Raw genomic sequence first — 21,833 nt, forward strand, 5'->3', positions numbered from 1 at the left:
CTTTCACATACACACACACATATACAGCTCCAGTTGTACATAAACAGCGAAAGTTGTCTTCCTGCTTTTTTCCCATCGTTCCTCTCCGGCATTTTGAAGCTTTTGCCTCGCTCTGACGATCTTTTGTGCTCAGCTCAAGCTCAAATTCACAGTTCCTGTTAGCAAGGGCATATGCAAATTTGCCTTTGCGACCTTCTGCTCTCTCCCTCTCTCTCTCTCTCTTTCTCAGCCTCTCTTCCTCATTGTACGTAGATCTTTGAAATGAACACCAATATGTTCCCCGCGTACCCGTATTTTGCGTACCTAGTCAAGGCTCTCTTTACTAAAACGCCGAAAAGTTAAGCATTAAAATTTTACTGCTAGAAATAATTTAGTGGGAAATCAAGTAATAAAGGAGGTTACTTAACATTTTTAAGCTATAAAATATTATGACTCATTTTTGACGTTCATAACGAATGTTTTTACTATAAAAATGCATTAAATAAATTGTTGACTGCGATCGAGCGGAAAAAAAATTAAGTCATATACATACATATATATTTTTCAAAAAGTTTACATAATTACGAAAAATGTTAAATATCTTTGACAACAATATAAAAAAGTCTCATAACCATATTTACATTTATTTTGTAACGGAAACAAGCATAGGTAAATCCAGAAATTCAACTTTGTAACAGTCAAATTATTATAAAAAAAAATTGTATCTTAGCGTACCATGACTCAGAGAACAAGCCGACGAACTCTGCTAAAAGTCATAAATAACAATGGCCTGAAAACGTCCCTTCTCTTTTCATGCTTTTGCATACTCATCTCGTAATTAGGAATCCGAAATGTAAACCCAAACGAATTAAAAAGCAGCGTCGAATACCCCAAGACGACACGTTCTTAGAGAACATACGAGTTAATAGGTGTTCACTGTCAAAGAGTGCAGATACCTGTATATTCTCATGCACCACAGTCCTGCTGGGTAGTCAGTGTTCCTTTCATGTCGATGCAATTTTCATCCCGTTCTGCTGGTGGCTATTGTTGTTGTTGTTGTTGTTGTTGTTGTTGTCGGTTGTCGCATTGAGTGCAGTAATTGCCAGCGTATTCGTTTCCTATGCAGAGCGCCTTGAACCCGCGCTATAAAAACAAAAATATTGTAATTAAAAACAAGAGTGCTTTAGTCGAAATGTGACCGATTAGAAGATACCCTGAATCCAGCGCCAAGCTGCCGTTAGCTTTATCTTCCTCTTCTTCTCCCAATTTTGGGTGGATCGGGGAAGGGTAATAACTAGCAAACTATTCGTAATCTTTATTAGGTATTCAAGAACATATAAACTAAGTTCGATTTAGTTTCTAGTTATTATAATTTTAGATGATGATAAACTCATTCGTTTGGCGCATGATGTAAGGGAATATACATATGTTTTAAATTTCTAGTCTTTAGTTTTTGCAGTTTTCCATATCGACGAGATATGGCTAGATCCTGTTACATACATAACACAACTGCACGAAACCAGTATACCCTTTTTAGATATTCTCAGCTGGCACAGGGTATTGAAAAGAAGGTTAATCAAGCAACTAGGCAAGTATGCTCGTTCGATCGTCCGTCCGTTGGTCTTCGGTTCAGTTCGGCTGGGGTCGTCCGTCGTTGATTCCATCAAAAGGCGAAGACAGTTCCCATGCCCGTTAATCCAAGAGTGTAGTATGGACTAGCTCCAAGGTTTTATGTAATTGTTAATTTTACTTTGTCGATTTTCGTTTTCGTTTATAATACCCTGTGCTCATTAAACGCGCACAATGGGTATACTAAACTTTGCAACGACTAAGTTAAAACAAAATAAACTGAAGCGGGTTTTTTGTAAAGTTATTGATAAATAATGTCGAATAATTTGTGTAATGTAACTCAAGATCCCTTTATAACAGAAACTCAACGCAAATAATTCAATCGAAGACTTCAAATCAATAAAAGATAAGGGAAAAGCTTTAATGAGTTCGATTTTAAGTAAATTAGAAAAATCCTATTCTTCCAATTTTATTAGAAACTAGCATTAATGAAGATCAAGTTATTGCCACATACAAATCATATAAGATTCGAGCTTTTTATAGGGTATCTACTGGCTGCAACCAGCGTGGCGTTAACTCTGATTTGTTTTTATTTTGCTTCATTTGTGCTTCTTGCGTGTTGGTTGGAACCAAAACAACAATAGCAACAGTAACAATAACAACAACAACAACAACAACAAAGAAAAGGTGATTTCTTACAATCGTGATTTGTGAACATTTGTTGTTATTGTTTATACGGTTGTTGTTACTGCTGTTGAATATGTTGTTGCCCGTGTCCGTTGTTCGCCTCCCAGCTGACAGTTGATGCCGTTATTATTAAGTATTAGCCAGCTACGAATGGCCCACTGTGGCAATAATTGTAATTCTTTGCTCATTATGTGTAATGTGTAATTGACCCTTGCTGCATACCGACTCGTTGTATACCCTCTTTGCAATGAAGTATGCACATACTAAAGAAATAGGTGTATTGTAAATCGATTTGTATATCTTATACCCCTAACATTGTTTTTGTACAACTTCAGAGAACATATATTTATATGTATATAATATAGCGAATATATCTCGGCCTTGATCGTGGCACGATTAAAATAAATTCTCTCAAAGATCTTAGAAAATGAGTTAGACCCCGATCGGACGGTAAACAAAAAACGTTCATACAACCGATTTCGCCCCATTTACCACCATTGCGGATGAAATTTCCCAAATCGCTGAAAAACCTTTGTTTCTTTGCTACATTTGTAATTAATTATGTAGGTAATGCGTAGCCAATAATTGCATATTGCGGTTAAATATATTTTAACATATTTTTTTCATAGATTAATTGAAAAGGCAGGCGATTGTCGCGCTATGCGCTCATTAAGATACTGCGACGTTATTTTATTAAAATAATTGTTTAATTAATGATTATCAATCCGGCGGTGGGAAAGACTCTTGTGCTTCTTAAAGCCGAGCTAATTGAACGTAACAATCATTTCAAATGAGCGGCATTTGGCCGAACTATCAAATGTTATTTGGCATTTTGTTTTCGGATCTCAAAATGCTCTTCAACTCCCATTTAAATTTTATTTTTGTTTCTTTTTCGTGCCAAGTCGTGCGTGTCACGAAAAAGCACGCAACGCGCTCCGCTCTAGTCTGAAACCAAGCAAGCAGCTTCTCGAGCTCATCGCCAAACAGTGACCTGCCGCCCTCTGGCGGCTGCAATTGGAACCATTTACCAATCCAGTTGTTCATTACTCACAACTTTATTATTGTTGTTATTGTTGCATTTGCTTGCCATTTGTCAACTGTCAGTGAATAGCGTGAAATTTACAACGTTCTACAATTTAAGTACTACAACTAACAATTTTTTACTGCTGCTGCTATTGTTGTTGTTGTAGATGTTGTTGTTGCTGCTGCTGCTGCTGTTTCTATTTCTATTTCTGTTTGTGTTCGCGCTGTTTGCTTGTTGTTGCATGACTGAATATCACGATAAAGGTATGATGACATAACCTCACATGCGCTTTTATTCCACACCAGTACAAAAAATTATACACATACTTTGGCTAATATACAACAGGGCTTAGGCGCCGATAAAAAGAATTTTGATATAATGCGAAAAAAATGAAATAAATTATTTTGTATAACCTAATGCCATGTACCCATTGAAAGTGGACAAAGTAAAGGGTACAATAGGTTTGGACAAATTTTTATCACGGATAAAATGCAGAATCTTTGACCTCGTCTATGTTCTTAGATAGGGCAACGAGTAGTATATGCAGAACGAGTTTATCTTCTTTTTCGATAGCTCTCCTCTTACACAATATCGATAAATATCGATTTATTGACAAGGCTTTTAAAGCATTCTTAGGGATCAGAAAAGCTAGAGAAAACAATCGTAAATATTTCAAGATAAAGATAGAGACTTGAATTGTGATGCATACGTATGGATGTATATTCGCCGGTATTATATGCAGAACGAGCTTATCTTCTTCGATAGCTACCCTTTTATACAATATCGATAAATATCGATTAAGTAAAAAGGCTTTTAAGCATATCCTACATATCACAAGAGCTAAAAACACAAGATTTTGTATTTAGGCACTCGGTTGTTTCAGTAGTTCTCCTTAAAATTAAAAATTATAACTATAGATTGGACTATAAACAATAAAGTTATTTAAGAATAGAGCTACCATTGAGTGGACCTAAAGGGGGCTAGATAAAACACATCTTATGCAAAAAATGCCAAGTTGTTTGGCGCTGACTACAGGGTATTTCGCAGTCAGACAAGAGCAGACATATTTTTTCTAATTTATATTTTTTTGTTTTTTTTTTTTTTTTTTGCTGGTATTCATGTAAGTAGTTATTGTTGCTGCTGCTGTTGGCACATTTCCGGCGATCGTCAGTTGACTGGTTGATATATATACATACATATATTTATATATATACATACATACATATATGCATGTGTGTGTGCGTGTGTTTGTTCTGAAGTCTAGCTCGATTGCCTTTCCAATCACTTGTCATGTCTTCCACTTGCCGCAGTTCCGTTCGAGCAGCTAGTTAACCAAAGTTTGTCATTTCATTAGAATTTTACCTTATCGCCAAAGACGCAACAAAGCAAACGTATAAAAAACAATTGAAAACCAGAGAAAAATACGTTAATTTAAGCTAATAGGAAGAGCAACTAACTAACGCTTAAAGCAGAGTAAAGAAGTTAAAGCACAATTTTGTTTACTCGAATTACACAAAATTCTGGTGTAAATTTCTTATCGTTGCTTTGAATATGCGAAGCTCTTACGACACACACAATTATTATCATTAAATATAATAATTGTAAAGTGTATAATATTTCTACTTACAATAGCTTAAATATTATTTCATCTTTTGCATTTTCCTTGAATCGGAATTTCGCGAGAGTTAGTTTTCTGTGCAACGCTCTATGCATATAAGATTTGCTCGGAAGTTGCAATCCTTAGAAATTCGAATTTCCTAGAAATGAAATTTGCAAATGCTTCAACCAGAGATTCAAATTTTAAGGATTTACTTTCTATTTTTTTTATAAATCTTTTGCGATTTGCAAACATGATTGTGAATAGGTGCAAAGCATAACTGAAATTGTTTGTGTCATTATTTCTGAGTGGTAACAAATAAAATAAATAAATATAAAATTTGCTGTTGAATTTGAACCGGCTACCTTCCCCTTGTTAGTGCGATGCTCAAACATGTTGTTGGTGTTTCTCATACAAACTTTGACTCCCGCTGTCCTCCACCCCACTTGAAAGTAAAGTTGTGCAAAAGTTCCGTCTTTGTGTTCGCCTGCGACCCGAAGTGAAGCGTCTGTACACATTTTGTCCAGTCTGGGCAACGTATAAAGAAGAAGAGAACGCCCTTAACTTGACTGTTCTTTGTACTGACGCATTGTGCCAAGTTGGACAAGTGCCTGTGTGGATGCCTCACACGGAACGTGTCAAGCTTCATGGGAATCCCATTGTGGCTGCAGTGAAACCTGTTTCCAGATAGAATCATTACATAAGAGCCGGCTACACAGCTTCCTGTTGTGACGTCTCCTGTATGGTGGGACACAAGGGAGCTGAGGCAAAGGCGTCAAGTGATAAACATGACCAAATACACAAATACACAAATGGGACAAGCCAACGCAATCAGCTAGCTTATCAGCTGGCCAAACAAAGAATATTGCAAAAATAAATAAAAGTGAACGCAACACGACTTGGCAGGAGCATAGCCCAAAGGAGCTGGAGAAGTAGGCGGGGCAACAATGGCCTGCAATCCGAGACCTGAGCGTCACTGGGCGGACACGCACCGGTATCCGGGCGCTGGATCAAGTCAAGTCAAGTCAAGTCATGTTGAGGCTTTTGTCAACGTGATTACATTTCACGCCAGGCCGGAAGAGTCTAAAGGAAATGCAGCGGTAGCGGAGCGCAACGCAAACCGACCTCCATACCCTTTACAAGCTCTCCTTCTCTTCCCCGCTCTCGCTCTCTCTCTCTCTCTCTCTCCCTCACCCATTCCGTGTTTCACCTTTTGCTGTGGCTTAAACTCATCAACGTCGCTATTATCAACTCGAGCGCTGTGATTATCTGACAATTGTCAGTGAGAGCGCCCGCCATCTGAATCCAACGTTGGGCTATCAGTCGCTCGGCGGCTGGCGGGCAGTTCTGTGGGTGGTGGGGAGACACGTGTGCAGCCCGTCTGGCTGGCCACAAGTGGATAAAGTGTGAGACCGTCATATGTGAATAATAAAACAAAAGTGAAAAGGAACCTTCATGTTCGCATAGCCGCAGATTTAATACACTTACAAACAGCTGTAAGCGTAGCTACACAGATCATAAATGACATTCGACTAATCACAAATTTAATACTCCTGCAGACAACCTTCGAGCGCTATCTATGTATATAAGACGAACTTATGACAAGTTTAATCTGAACTATGAATATCTCTAGCTCACCCTTACTGTGTTGCATTTTGTGTGACGAAATCATAATACCCTTACTGTTAGTAGAGAAAACACAGTAACATCAGCGGAAAACCTGCCGACAAACACATGAACTTAACAAACAGAGATACAGAGAAAACGTCAGGTGGTTAGCTGGAGAAAGACGGGGGGGGCATAGATACCAGCGAACGCAAATGCGTTAGAGGATAACACTTGAGAGCACAACAACAACAACAACAACGACTACAATAAAAAGCACTAGAGTAGCGGTTGCTACTGTTAATTGTTAACTGTTAACTGCTGTTCCTACCCAGCTGAAAACGAGTACGGGCCCAACAACAAGAACCACATTTGTAGTCGGAAAATGTTGGCCCTGCCCGCCAGTAAAACATCGATCGATATTGTCGAAAGTGAAGTGGCAAAAGAGAAAATAACAACAACAAAAACCAAAAAAAAAAAAAAAAAAATGAAAGGAAATGAAATCGAGACATACCACCTGGGGTTAGGCTTGGGGTCAATCCACATTTTGCAGGAGCCCAAAAATTTGCATGCCTTAATAAAAAGGGAAACGGCAAATTTTATGTGTGCTTCAATCTTCATAAAGATGAGAATAATTGATCAGATTAAACAAATTGAAAGCAGCACTTCTTGCAAAAGTGAATAAATAAGGGTTAAGTGCCAAAGGGAACTGGTTAAGAGAGGTTCTCTCTTAGTATAAAGACATGACTCAGGCTTCGTTGGCCGCCAAAACAGGTGTCTCGTTCACAGAACCAATTTCACTGTCCAAGGCGTAATTAAAAACTCGTTAACCTTTAGAAATTGAAATCAGGCGTTATAATTGTTAAAATTATGCTAAAATAAACCTCGGCCAAGGACGTGCCACAGCAAACTTAATTGAATTAGTTTAATGAAGTCAGTTCGTATTGCCAATTGGAACTAGAATTTAAAAGATTAGCAATGCAAAAAAAATGATCTAGTTAATGATGTTCGCCTTGGAGATATCCAGCTTAAACCTGACGAACTTTCCTGTGTACTCACAGAGACTTTCTTCCCTGAGCTTCGCAATTTGTTAGGTGCGCTCTTGGATAACTTCGCTGTTTATTGTTCGATGTCTATGAAATTTACAGGTATTAAATATGGCATTGAAATGTGTGTGTATACCAAGGATAAGAGTATTCCTCAAAATATTATATCATCTAGAGCTGTTCATACTATACGATAGCTTACGTTTCAACTTTCATATCTCAAGCTCAAATAAGAGGACTTTGATATTGATGTGTATCGGTTTTATGAAAATTCAGCCGGAAAATACTTGTCTAGATTGTCTCGGCTGTTGATGCTGAATCATAATACATAGACTATAAACCGATATACCCCTTTGAACCATTTCCAATGGGCATCAACTGATGAAAAATAAGAAACCATTTGACTCGCATTAAGCGCGTAAACATTAGAAGTTCCTAGACGACCATCCGCAATCAGCTAAATCTACCCAGGCAACGCAGTTGATCTCAACGACAGCCCCATCATATCCTCATCCTCATCCACATCCACATCCTCAACCACTTTCGTTTGTATTTAAAGTCAACTGCGCACAGGAAATTACTTGAAACGAATCAATAGATAAAAGCATTTTGCCAATTGCATACGGAATCAAGACGCTGGTCGTTGGCTTTTAAAGGTTTCCCAGCACAAAAATGACTTGGCGCAAAGTGTGTTCCCGACTATCGATTCGATTCGATGCGATTGGATGCGATGCGATGCGATTCGAGTCTGACTTTGACTGTGACTTGGCATTTTATGTGCGCGATTTCCGTTGTCTGACAATGTAACAACTTCTGCCAGTTACCAACAACAACAATACTAGCAGCAGCAACAACAACAACAATGCTGGCAACAACAACAACTAAGTGTTGTTTGGCCAGAGGATGCAACGCGGCAATCAACGGGGGCCACTGGAACTGCTGCTGAACTCTGGATTCAAAGCTGAAGCTAAAGCTGAACTTGAAGTTGCAGCTTTTTGTTGCACGTTGCTGTTGCTCCTGTTATTGTTGTTGTTGTTGTTGTCTGTTGCAGTTGCAGTTGCAGCATCTGCAGCGCTTTTTATGTCTTTATGAAATATGCATTGTGTGTGTGCGTGTGTGTGTGTGTGTGTGTGTGTGTGTGTGTGTGTGTGTGTGTGTATTGATGCGCGTGCGTCCTCCACAATATGCTCAATGTCTCAGTTTCTGAGCTCAACTCTACGCTCGCAGCCGGTTTACTATGGGCCTGCCTTTGGCCTCTGCCACAGCCTCAGCCTCAGAGTCGGCCTGTTTTTGTGGCCTCTCTGTACCAGGTTGCCTGGTCCTTGAACTGTTTGCTCAGCTCTGGGGCAGACTGCGACTTTTCAGCCTTTTAGTCTCTGTCTCGCTAGCCCCATTGCCAAAGTTGCTAAATACAATTGCAACAGCGGCTGCAGTAGCTTCTTCTTCTCATCATCAACATCATCATCATCATCATCATCATCATCATCATCGTAATCGTTGTAGACGTTGTTTTCTTCTTTTTGTTGGTTACTTCTTGTGCATCCAATGTGCATCATGTGGCCGTGTGCTTCTCTCTTGGGGCTCAGCGCGCTGCAATTGCAAATTGCATTGAACCGAATGTGGCCTCGACGCTGACAGAGAGAGAGATAGAGAGTGTGTGTCTGCAGCAGAGACAAAGAGGGATAGAGAGAGAGAGAGAGCGAGAGAATCTTAAAGTGCTCGCTTAGCTCGTACCCAATTTATCAATGCCCGCGGGCCGTGCAGACGCGTCGACTGTACCCAGCGGGAGAGAGAGAAAGAAACATTGAAATAGACAGAGAGAGAGAGAGAGAGAGAAAGAGTCAACTGGCCAGCTGTTGCCCCCAGTTGTGGCCAGTTGTCTAGGCTGGAAGCATATCTATTAACCGTTTTTGGGCTGATATTCCTTCGGCTGTTTCCATTGCTGAATGTGCCACTTTAATATGCATGTGCACGCTCACTGCCGGACCCCGGCGCTCCCTTAATCCCAAGCAAATCGCCACCGCCGCCCCCCAAAAAAAAAATATTTAATGCATTGGCAACTGCAACCCTTGTCGCTGTGCCGCTTCCCCCTGCCGTAAAGCAAGTCTCGATTGCATTTTAACACTCATTATTAATGTGCTTTGCATAGGCCCAGAACGCAAGCCCAGGGATTTGGCCACCGCACACCGACCGTCGCCACCACCTACCACCCACCACCCACCACCCACCGTCGCCACCACCGCCACCGCTAAGAAATGAGCGCTACTTTAAGCCACCCTTAAAAGCGCGCCACTCAAGCACCCCGACCGCCTGACGGCGCCCGCCTCCCCCCTTTCAAGCAGCAGGTTTGACCCACCCTGCTGGCTTCCATTCATAAATGAATTTTAAAGTGGATGCAATCCTGGCCAGCTTGGAGTTTGCCATGGATAGTTAAGCTTTGTTGGCCTGTACCCCTCACTCTGGCCAGCCACTGCGCGCCCCTGCCTCGGGGGGTTGTTATATATTCAATTGGTATGAATACTCGTATGTACTCAGGGTCTTCATTATGAAATTAAATACACATATGCACACACATATTAAAATAGCTGTGCGTGTGTGTATGTTGGGGGGGTCTGTGTTAGCTACAGATTTTCATTGTGCAATGTACAGTTAACACTTGAGACAGACCCTTCCAAAGCGCACCACTTAGATAAACACAAAAAAAAAAAAGAAGAAGTTTTGTGCATATTTCTTCAATTTTAGCACAACACAAAATCGAATTTTCTGTAATCTCTTAGCTGGAACATTTTAACGAGAACCCTAAAAAGATGTAATCATGTGACAAGCCTATCTATTACAATTGTAAACTATGATTAACTATTTATGGGTATGTGGAATACAACCCCAATTTTCCACCCTTGGCTTATTACCTTATCATATTCGGTACATTAATCAAGCATTTAAACATCCATCAAAGTGATCCCCAAGTGTGCAAAGCTTTTAATCCTATTGGCTAACTATTAATCATGACATGTCCTTGGGGTCTCACTGATATTTATGTAGCGATATAAACTCATTAACAATGATTATATTAGATGTTTATTTTTATAATGCTTCTTAGCGAGAATGTAAACCCTAAAAGGGAAAGTCGCTGGTTCAGTTTTAGGTGCGACTCAATTTCTGGCTCGAGGTTTGATTCGTGAAGTTGTTTTTCGCATTCATTTGTGTAAGCAAAGCTTTTAATTAGACGCATTAACAATGATCGTATTAAATTGTTAACAATGTTTCTCAGCGAGACTGTAAACTCTAAAAAAGAAAGTCGCTGGTTCAATTTTAGATACGAACCAATTTGTGGCTCGATGTTTGATTCGTGAGCTGCTTAAACCTTGGTTTTTTTTTTATATATTCAAAATCTTAATGAAACAATTTCTTTTCAAATTCTTTAATTGTTATCTTAACAAAAAGTATGCTCTCTAATAAGATTTTAAAACGTGTTCCCCAATGATCTAGTATCTTTCTTATCTGAAGTAAGTTTCCAAGACTAATTGCCAAGACACTGCTTGCAATTTCAAATGGCTTTTTTTTCGCAAATCACGATTCATTACAAATGCTATTACGTACACCCCCCACCTTTAAGGTAAGGCACCATCTGTTCGATGTGCATTTTGTGACCCAATGCAGGGTCTCGAATTGCGTGTAGCGGCAACAACGACTATAATTACGGCAATTTTGTAATAAGTTAATCAATATAAAAATTGATTTTTGATTGAGTGTAACAAAATGTTGTGAAACAAATACTATATAGTAATTGTGTGTAATTTGTTAATTTTGCGTTCATTATATCCTTGAAGGGGGCATTTATAATTTGTGCGAAAGGAGACATCTGCTTTCCCATAGAGTGCATATATTCTTGATCAGTATCAATAGTCGTCTGGGCAAAGTAGCTATTGTCGCAAAACTTTGAAAGCTGCGTATTTTGAATTTTGTCTTCATATCTAACTAATATATATAAATAGCTATATATCAAGAAATTGTTACTCTAGTTATCTTTTGTGATAAAGGTTTGTGATTTTTTCGGAGTTTTCCGAAAATCCACCCGCCAAAGTGAAAAAATCGCAAAAAACTAACGCCGATCGGCCTCAAACTCATTTTCAAAAATCTTTGTTCAAATTTAATTAAGGGGTGTTTCACAATTTTCGAAAAATCCATTACTCGGCGTGAAAATTTGGTGAGTAAAGTTTCGCGTTCAAATTCATTTCCAAGGAACCCTACGAAAAATAATTTAAGACGTGTTTCACGCTTTTTGCGGAATCCAAGTATTCTTGAGGAACTGCGATTTAATAGTTTTTTGGGTGAAGATTTAAGTTTTTGCCGATTCAAACTTACTATTAAGCCCGTACATAAGAACTTAATGAATACGTGTTTCAGCGACTTTGAAAATTCCACCCGCAACTATGGAAATTTTGTGGAAAATTGCAATTTTTATTGTTTTCCGTCGGAATCTCATTTTCAAAGATCTTTGTGTGAATTAATGTGATACGTTTTTCGCAAGAGCTCGGCGCTCTAGAATGTCCATCTATACGGTTCAAAGCTTTGGTAAATGAAAGTTTATTTTTCGGTTTTAAGATACTTATCAGTTGATTCCGTCTTTTGGCCTTTTGCCTTATTCGATGGAGCTTAAACATATTTTCAAATAAAAAGAAAACTCCAGTGAGCTTGACGGGCGGAAACTGAACGAAAAAGTTCCATATACGGGCCACGGGCTAGGACGGGTAATATCATATAAGTCCTTTATTGCTGTAAAATTAGATGTTATGGACACTCGACAATATGGCTTCCATAGGAACAATCCGTCGGAAAGAGGCTTATGTATAAAAGTGGCTCTAAGCCTGGGCATCTTGTTTATTTTGATTTTTGCTAATTTACTTTTGGCCCTTTTCAGTCTTTTGCTTGTAAGAGTGCAATATTTTATTTTATTTTTTATGTTCTTCAATTTTCATATTTTTGTTCAAGTGTGTGTTTGCCTATTTGAGAATTTATTGTATATGTTGCTGCTGTTGTTGCTTTTATTGTTGTTGTATGGCATTTGTTTCTCGACATTTTCGCAGTTCACTTCAATTGAACTCGAAATCATGTCAATGGGCATAACAACAACAACAACAACAACAGCGCATAGTAACAAACAACAAAATTGTTGTCTCTAAAGTCGGGACACGACTTCAGTTTTTTGTTTTGTTTTTATTTTTCTCTTAACTAAATTGTTCAAAGGCCTGAATAATTGCAAATCAAATGCTTTAACAAGAGCAAAAGAGATTTCTCTGGTGTGATCACTTTTTTTTTTCTTTATGCACACTTGCCGGGCAGGTCTTTTTAGCAGTATTATTATATTTTGTATTATACATATTTCAATTTCTCTTGGTTTTGCTAGCTTCAGCTGCAATTCCCGAGCACGCTTCAAGCTGGCGCCGGGGTCGTTCCAGGGCCTTGATACTGCTGTCGCACTCGAAGCACGCAGCACGTTTAACCAGCATCCAGCGAGAAGGCCCCTCCGACCGCCTGGTCTTGCGGTTCCGTTCCCTTGATTTACATATTTTTGTGTTGTTTTTCACATAGCTCAGGCAGCGCGCGCAGAATATCATTTTTGTTTACTCAAAAGACAAATTGTTTATTTAGCGTTTGGTGTCGTGCAATTGCTATACCCTGTACTCATAAAACTTATAAATGGACTTGAGGTATCTAAAAACGTACACATTCATGTGCCGTGCACATTATACCAGAAACTGGCGCTGGCTCTTATACTCGTCGAGATATGCTGTAAAAACCTTATTTTCAAATCGATATTTATCGGTTTTTATGGAAATGGAAAAGTTCATGTCTTGAAGAAAAAGGACAAACTTGTGTTGCATATGATGAATAGAAAATTTAGGTGTTAGATAGATACATTCCAGCATGTGCCTGCTTTATGTCTTCGGAAAGGATTCCCGCGCTCTGTGGCAAACATTTCCCTGAGAACAGGGTATTCAAGAATTTACGTTAGCTTAAAATCGCTTTAAGAATATATGCAGTTGTTCTCCGCGAATTTTACTTGAATATAAACTTTTCTAAATATGAGTAAAGAATCAACAAGGCATATTAAAGATTGTATTGTTTCTGCTCTTTAACAGTGCTCACAATCCAAAGAAATATTGTTCAGGCGTCGAATAGATGTATCTTCAGTTCTTGAATGTACATATGTAACATGAAAATGTATGAAAATATCGGTCTGCTCGCATTGTTTACACATAATATTCAATCTTTATGCGAGTCAGAATATCGCAAATCGTTCGTGTCAGCATTTTGCACATTTTTGATTTATTACGACTTCCAAATGATAATGCTACCCATCTCCGGCTCCGGCTCCGGCTCCGGCTGCTGCTGTGTCATGGTCGCTGGTGGAAATCCTCGCAGCTATTATTTTGTGGCCATTCGCCAGTGTTTATTTGCCTATGGCATAGGTTTTTATAAATATCGCCAATTGACACACACACACACACTCGAGTCGCATGTATACAAGATAAAAGTACACAAAAAAAAAAAAAAAAAAAAAAAAACACACACACACAAATGGGAATAGAAATAGAAAAGTACAAACAAGAAAGCCGAAAACAATAGCGAATTTCTAATTGCTTCCTTGGCGCTTGCCTATCAGGGAATTGTTTTAGTTCGTTTTTCTCGCTCTTAATACCTCGTAGCCGAAATAAAAAGGGTGGATTAGCGTGTCAGCATATACATTTAAAGAGTTCTTTATGCCATACAAAACTAAATCACATGCAGTTGGCCGTGTCGATTGAATTATGTGGATAGAATATGTAAGTGTTATCCGAACTATTTGCGATATTCTCGCTAACTTTAGACATATAAAATACTTCCCAAATTGCCATTTTGCGTCTATGTTTACGTCCTGTAAAGCTGGAAAGATGAAACACATTTCTGCTCTGGTTCTCACATTTCTGTTTCTTTATTTAAAAACAAATTTAAGTCTCCTGTTTTCTTTGTAAATTATAACAAATCATATAGACAAATATATGGTAAAAGTGGCCAAGTGCTGCTGAATGTTGAACCAACGATTTTTCGCTTGCCAGTCCGGTGACAACATTCCAGTTGAGGAAACAACAGCTATCAGTCGGTTGCTGGTCCGACGCTCATGCATCTAAGCCTCGCAAAGGTAACAATATAGTATCTACTAGTCTGGATGATAAATATATTTGCAAACTATTTTGATTTCTGAAGGTCCCACAATACGTATGTATCTGTGCAACAAGTTAGGAAATTAACGATTGTTAAAGCCTATATTTGAATAATATTTATGGGCATATAGTTGCTGACAGAACTGATTTCCGAGCGATCACTGTATATATCTTCGTTTTGGTTTTTCTTTCTCTATTTATTCAAGCACTTGATGCTGCTGATGATGCTATGGTGTATATATAGTAAAATCCAATAGATACAGCGCCTTGCTTTAAATATAAACCCAGTTATGCCCTCTAAAGCACTTGCAATTTCACCCTCCCCCCGCCCCCTCCTCTCTCACGCACACACATGAAAACAACACGCAAGCAATGAATGCACAACAAAACGCCCCTCTCCCCACTGCGCTCTGGCACCCTGTATTGCCATCACAGTGCTACGACAAAAAGGTCGTAAAATGAGGTCAAGGTGTCGCTGGCTCTATTGATATATCTCTCACAGTTTCTCGCCCGTTCTATAGCTATTTGTGTGCGTCTAAATTTTAGCACTTGACTTATTGATTTGCCGTCAATTGTCAGAAATTTGATTATCAAGGCTCGGCTGGACCCAGTTTTAATGGTGTTGGCTCCTGGCGAATTGTGTTGCTCTTTAGTGTTAGCTGCCACACGGCCTCTTGCCCTGCGCCTGCCCCTGTTCCTGTTCCTGCTTCACGCCATGTATACACACTCTTCCTCTAATAGTGGGAGGGGCGGGAAAAAAAAACCGCGCGAACACGAGAACATTAAATAAACAATTCGAAAATAAACGTAACAACGAAACAAATTGAAAATGTGAACCGCATGGAAGTCGAGTCGCAACGCGTACATTGCCTCGCGGTATCTGTACCCAAGTATCTGAGTATCTAAGTGTATCTGTATCTTTGCGTATCTTACTTGGCAACAAGTTGAATGGCATAATGGAACGGGGCCCATACCACACACACACACACACACACACACACACACACACACATATACAATCTCAGCCCATTGCAGCCCCACTTCTAGGCACGGTGCCCATGCTCGCTCCTGGCAGCGTCAACACCAACGGGGCAGACATCATGTGTACATCCGTGCGTATATAAATATATATATTATATATCTATATAAATGTATCTATATAGATATATATTTATATAAATATATATGTATATACCTGCAAATGGACAGAGAACTGACCGATCGACTGTTTGAGTTGTCGATAAATAGTCGAGACTCGTGTTCAGGTCGGCAAATGCTTTGATGTGCGTACGAGCATTTCAATAATGTGTGTTTAATTTACCATGTGCCAAGGCGGCAATAACAATTTCGATCTATTCGTACTTGTATTATGATCAGTTAAACGTACGAGCAGATGAAGACACCATCCGCTCCTGTAGATTGCGATTGGGGCTAGCAAAAGAACATTATGTTCAATATTTATCGAATCGATTTATGGAAATCCTTGCATATCACAACATAGCACAACTGCCTTCTCATACACTAATATGAATTCAGAGCGGGTATAAACGTTTTGAACAGAAGTCTGTTGCAGCAGTTGGATATCATGTTTGAGCCCTAAACAAATTTTATGAAGATCGGACGATAAACATATTCTATTATTCGGCGTCTTTAAGAGAAGTAAGCACGGAGTACAGGGCATCCAACAGTCGAGCACTCTATTCAAATAAATAGAACATTTATTGCAAGTTCCTAAGCTAGTTCGTGTCTGGGCTTTCTTGAGATCCAGATCTGATTAATACTTACAACGAACTTTCCGTAGTACATATCACATATGTTCTTTCTTTTATTCAATACTGTTTCCATTCTGAGAACGCTATAAACAAAGAACCAAAACAGCTTATACGGCGGAAGATACAAGATACAGATGATAATTTCATTGTGCGTTTTTTGTTTTGTTTTGATTTAAGTTTAAAATTGTGATTGAACGTGCACTTGTCCTATTGATTTGGACATTATCATTAATATATATGCACATATAGAAAGTATATACATATATGTATATATATATATAGATTCGTCGTGTCATCGTAATCGCGTTATGATAAGTGCCCCTGTAAATATTCGAAATGGAAACGAAATGGTATGCCATAAATTAATGGCCAGAATAACGAGCAAACAATATTACTAGGGGCGCCACATTTAAGGTCTGACAGCCCAGATTACAGTTAATCTAGTACAGAGTCAAGGATGCGCTTATCGCCCGGGCACCTCACACATTGAGCTTTCGATCTGAATGCACTCTAGTTGGAACTGAGTCTTTATGTTTCGCATCTTAAAAATAGAATTTGCTAACTTCGGTAAGAGTAATAATAATATTGTAATAAAGTGCAGTAAAATCGATCTGGCTAAGTTTCTATCCATTCTGATTAACAACTATTCCAAATCAATTGTAACACGCAACTATCTTTTGGATTCGCTCAAGAATCATTATTAATCAGAATGAAGAGTCAGTTAAGGCGGGGCGGGGTGCATAACTGTTTCGTTGTGCTCATCAGTTTCCCAGTTCTTCTGCATGATTCGGATAATTTACGTACATTTCATTTTATTACTGACCAATTTGTTTGTTATTTTGGGTTTAAGGTTTTTTTATTTTCTTGACTGATCACCGCCCCCTCGACGCTGTGATTGATGTAATGTGTGCGTTGTCCATTGTTGTGTGTGGAGGGGGGTAGGGCGGGAGTAGGGGGTTGGGATTGGTCTCCAGTTGGATACTTTGATACTTTTACCGTTTGTTCGCTCATTACACACATTTTCTCTGTGGGTCTTTGGGGCCAAGCGCTTTTGCCTTTCGGTTCATTTTCCACTCGATTTTCGATTCGTAGTGCAAAACAATCAATTTAATTGTTATCACAAGCATACGGAAGAAGCAGACACAAAAAAGAACAGAACAAATACAAAAAAAAAAACAACAACAGAGAACTTAAGTATAGTCAATAAAGCTCGCAAGCGATACGTATATTGTTGCCTCGCCTGGCCCGTGTTTTCTTTCTTTGCCTTGTTTATTTACCCATTGAATAACGGTTCGTCAGACCTGGATGATATCGAGCGAACGATCCGATCGTGCGAATATAGGCAAATCAATGTAGCATTAAACTGTGCGATTCAATCTATATGTGAATACTTTTCGAACTAGAGTTGTTCTCGGCTTACTCGTTTCTTTTTCGAAACGATATTGGTAGAAATTGAGGAGTTAAGTCCATCTTTTGCGGTTCGATATCGACGTGATTTACTCTCTTCACAGTTGGTTTTATTGGAAAAGCTTCAAGTACATCAATTGATTGCTCCAACTATCTTTTTTAGGATGTACCATTTTGACAAACTGAACTAACGAATGTCAGAAGTCGTGTTGGGTTATTCCACCTGCAAGTTTGCGAAATAGCTAGAAAATAGCGATAAAACATGTTGCGTTTAAAACTTTATATTCAAAAAAGAATTCTGCAATATGTATTTTAAGACACATTTTAAATATAATTTATTCTTTTTATCACTTATTTAACAATTGCGAATGCCCGAATCCGAAACGCGAAACGCGTGAAATGCAAAAGCTTTGTGAAATCGAGCTCGTGCATCGATAATAAGAATAGTTATCGATTGAAATAATCAGCGATAGATTTCAAGTTACACAACGAGTCAAATATCAATTGACATTTATGTACTATATCTGAAACAGTAGCACGCACAGATAAGATATATAGATTTAAATATGGTATGCAACGTGAATCGGCTGCTGACACACTTGAGCTCTTTTCATCAGTTGTTTTCATTGTTAAATCGGCTACAATTAACACTGAATTATTGTATAAACGTTGTACGCGATTTTGCTGTAACAATGGAACAATTATAGCCCAGTATCTGAGCGATTTGTTTGATTTTTATTTTTCGTTTGTTGTCGGTTTGTAATTACACGTGTATTAATTCACGAATTGTCATTGTTGTCGCAATTGTTGTTTAATTACCACGCTTTACGATAAAATCAATAAAAGACACACACACACACACATGCGATACAATTGCTATAAAATAGGGGCGTTGATCGGTCAAATTATCTCATCGAAAAAACAAAAACATGCAAGGAATACATGTGTTTGTGCATTTTAGAGCTTAACAGCTCTGCCTTTGTGTCATGCACAACCCCTCCGCCCCTACCGTCCATTCCTCTGCTAATGGCAATCCAACTCGACAGTTTGGTACAGCCCCATGACAAGGCGCCAAGTCGGTGGGTCACACAGGTTTACCTTGAAGAAAGGAAAATAATAAAAACCAAAATAATAATAATAATAATAATAATAATAAAACCATAAATATACTTGTGAAAGGGTATAATTACTCTGTCAAGGCAAAGAAATGACCTAGAACCGAGCCAAGCTGTTCGTCAATGTGTGTTAATATTGCTGAAAGAATATCCAAATGTTGGCAACATATTCAAGGATATGCCTTATAAACGCATGCCCAACTTTCAGCTGCCCTACACTCTATATAAGGTAGTCTTCTGCTCACCTTTAGAAAATTGCCTTAAAACGAAAATCTGTTTTCATAATAACCAAAATAAATTCCAAGTATAAATTATTGAATTAATTAAGTTCTGAGTTGAAAAATCTTATTGCATTCGTTGCCCCCAAGCTAACTGTTAAATTTAAATATAGTTCAAAGCACGAATAAAAAATAAAGTTATGTTAATTACAATTCTTACGTCAAAAACTCCGACCCTTCCCGTCAGCAACAGCTTGAAGCTTGGACTGGGCGTGTTACACTTTTCAACTGCCAACACTTTAACGGTCAATGTTCACACATTATTCGTTTTGCTTTCTTCCACACACAAAGTAAAAACGAGTATATTAGTTCTGTGCAAAGTGCGTCCGACCGCAACTGTCACTAGATAGACTGCAAACTCGGAACATATGTACATATATGTGCGTCAGACAAGGTGTTAAAATTGTGTGAACCACACCCATTAGGGGGCGGGCTAACCGCAAAAATCTAAGTGTCACACATTTGTTAAGTTGGGGTCCTAAAATGTTGCTGGTAGACTACTTAAGATCTTTTAAAATATTCCAGTCAAGCCACGACCCGCATTCAAAAGTCGCAAACTTTTATTTTTGCAAGAGTTCCCTTCTCAAACTTGTAAACTACAACCTTGGTCCAGACGACCCCTTACAGTTGCTTTAAGCGGTATTTACAGTGTATTGCACTGTTGATGATGCCCGCGTACGACGTGCTTAGTTGTTATTATTTTTTTTGTTTTGTTTACGACGATTGTAATTAAAGCCGTAAAATATTTTTGGTCTTTAAGCTTTTGGGCTTTTATAGTAAAAAGCACTTAAATAACTGTACATTGAGAGTCTAGAGTAGTTATGCCTGAGGGTCTCTGAGTACCATCTATTGGAAAGTACGGGCAGGCAACATGCAGAGGTTGTGCGATAATAAAACAACAGAAAAAGGCCAACTGCCAATAAAAAAAAGAAGAAGAAACAACAAATTAAAATCTGTGGCTAACTTGGGTTAATACCCTTTTGCATATATACTTCAAAACAAGAATTTGGATGTAAGACTTATGTATGTAAGTGTAAGGAAATCTTTGAGATAACCTTATTAAGATCTTATTTATTTTCTAAACTTGTAAAAAAAGGTTAAATGAATCTTATTCAACATTCATACTTCACAGGCACAAGAAGTATAAGTAGAGATAGTCCTTACATATATTCTAATCACTGAGAGATTATTGTAGTTCTTTATATCGCCTTTCTATGCGATTTTCATGGGCTCACAATTAAGTTTGGAAAGTTTATAAACAAAATTATATAAAATTGTTTAAATATATTCAACAGACAGAAGAACTAATCTTTCCTAATAACTCAGAGATTATTATAATCCTTGATATCGCCATTCCATACGATTTTCATGCTCATAAATATACTTCACTTTTTTACTGATAATTTGAACTGATTTTGTGCTTTCCAAACTCTGTTCTTCGGCTATTTCCGACCAATGCAATGATCTTTTGTCTTCCTTAATATAATTTGTCAGTTAGGTATGAGTATTTTATTTAAGATTGGTTCCACTTCTAATATATATATAAATATAATTTTCTTGGTGTGTCGTTTTTGGATATATACGGTTCCACCACTCTTAACTGGACGCTTCTTCTTAAGGAATTATTTCACATTTTTTTAAAAGATCAAATAAAAATATAACCTACCTATAATAACAGTAATAGCAATAAGAAAATATTAATAATAGCCAATTATTACTTCTAGGTTGCAGTATTAAAAGAACCAATGCAATAGGAACATTAAAAGATTAGTGCTATGCTCCCGTGGAGCTTTACCATGGGCGTCCTGACGCCCCAAGATCGGGCCACACAATTTTGATTTCAACCAGACCAACAAACAACAATAGCAACAACAACAACAACAACAGCAACGATAAAAACAACAACAAGTGGACAACTTTTTTGCTCGGTGCTGAGCGCAACGTATCCCCAAACAAATGAGGGTGCAACACGTAACTAGCGAAGCAGCAGAAGCAGCCGCCAATAGCAGGTTGCCCAACTAGACATTAGCCAGCAGCAACATCTTCAGCTCCACAGCAACTCCTAGCCAGGAAGAAAAAGAGAGCCCAGCAGCAGCAGCAGCAGCGGCCGCAGCTCCAAACAGGCGTTGACGCAGAAAACCCAACCGAAAATGTTACAAAACTCGAATGCAGTAGCAGCGGTGGCAGCGGCAGCGCAGGCAGCAGCAGCGCAGGCAGCGACGCCCAGCACAGCAGCCGCTGCGGCAGCGGCAGCAAACAATGCAGCAATAGCCGCGTCATCGATACAGCCAAAGCTGGTTGTCATACGGAGGCGTCCGAATCAGGGCTTCGGTTTTACGCTGCGTCACTTTATTGCCTATCCACCGGAAGATGATGCCGCCAGCTGGCCTCAGGTAAGCGTCACAGCCTGACGATCTCAGGGCGATCTCTCAAGCTTGGAGAGCGTGCAAGTTCGCATAGTGGAGAGAGCATGGCAGAGAGCGAGAGAGTAAGAGAGCCAAGAGCAATGCGCATGCGCGCCAGGCCAGCAGCCGAGCATAGCCTAGTGC

The 21,833-nt window shown here is 38.8% G+C and overlaps 1 protein-coding gene across 4 annotated transcripts in view; it reads left to right on the top strand.

Annotated features, from left to right (window-relative positions):
- RhoGAP19D (Rho GTPase activating protein at 19D) overlaps positions 1-21,833 on the top strand; it is a 49,608-nt gene that overhangs the window by 1,342 nt on the left and 26,433 nt on the right. For all 4 annotated transcript variants that reach the window (XM_002055072.4, XM_032439991.2, XM_070209891.1 and 1 more), the window contains exon 2: positions 21,009-21,677. In XM_002055072.4, the coding sequence (XP_002055108.1) occupies positions 21,435-21,677 (243 nt within the window). In that variant the 5' untranslated portion in view covers positions 21,009-21,434. The remainder of the gene's footprint in view (positions 1-21,008; positions 21,678-21,833) is intronic.

This window comes from Drosophila virilis, chromosome X, assembly GCF_030788295.1.
Source record: "Drosophila virilis strain 15010-1051.87 chromosome X, Dvir_AGI_RSII-ME, whole genome shotgun sequence".
Taxonomy (NCBI): Eukaryota; Metazoa; Arthropoda; class Insecta; order Diptera; family Drosophilidae; genus Drosophila; species Drosophila virilis.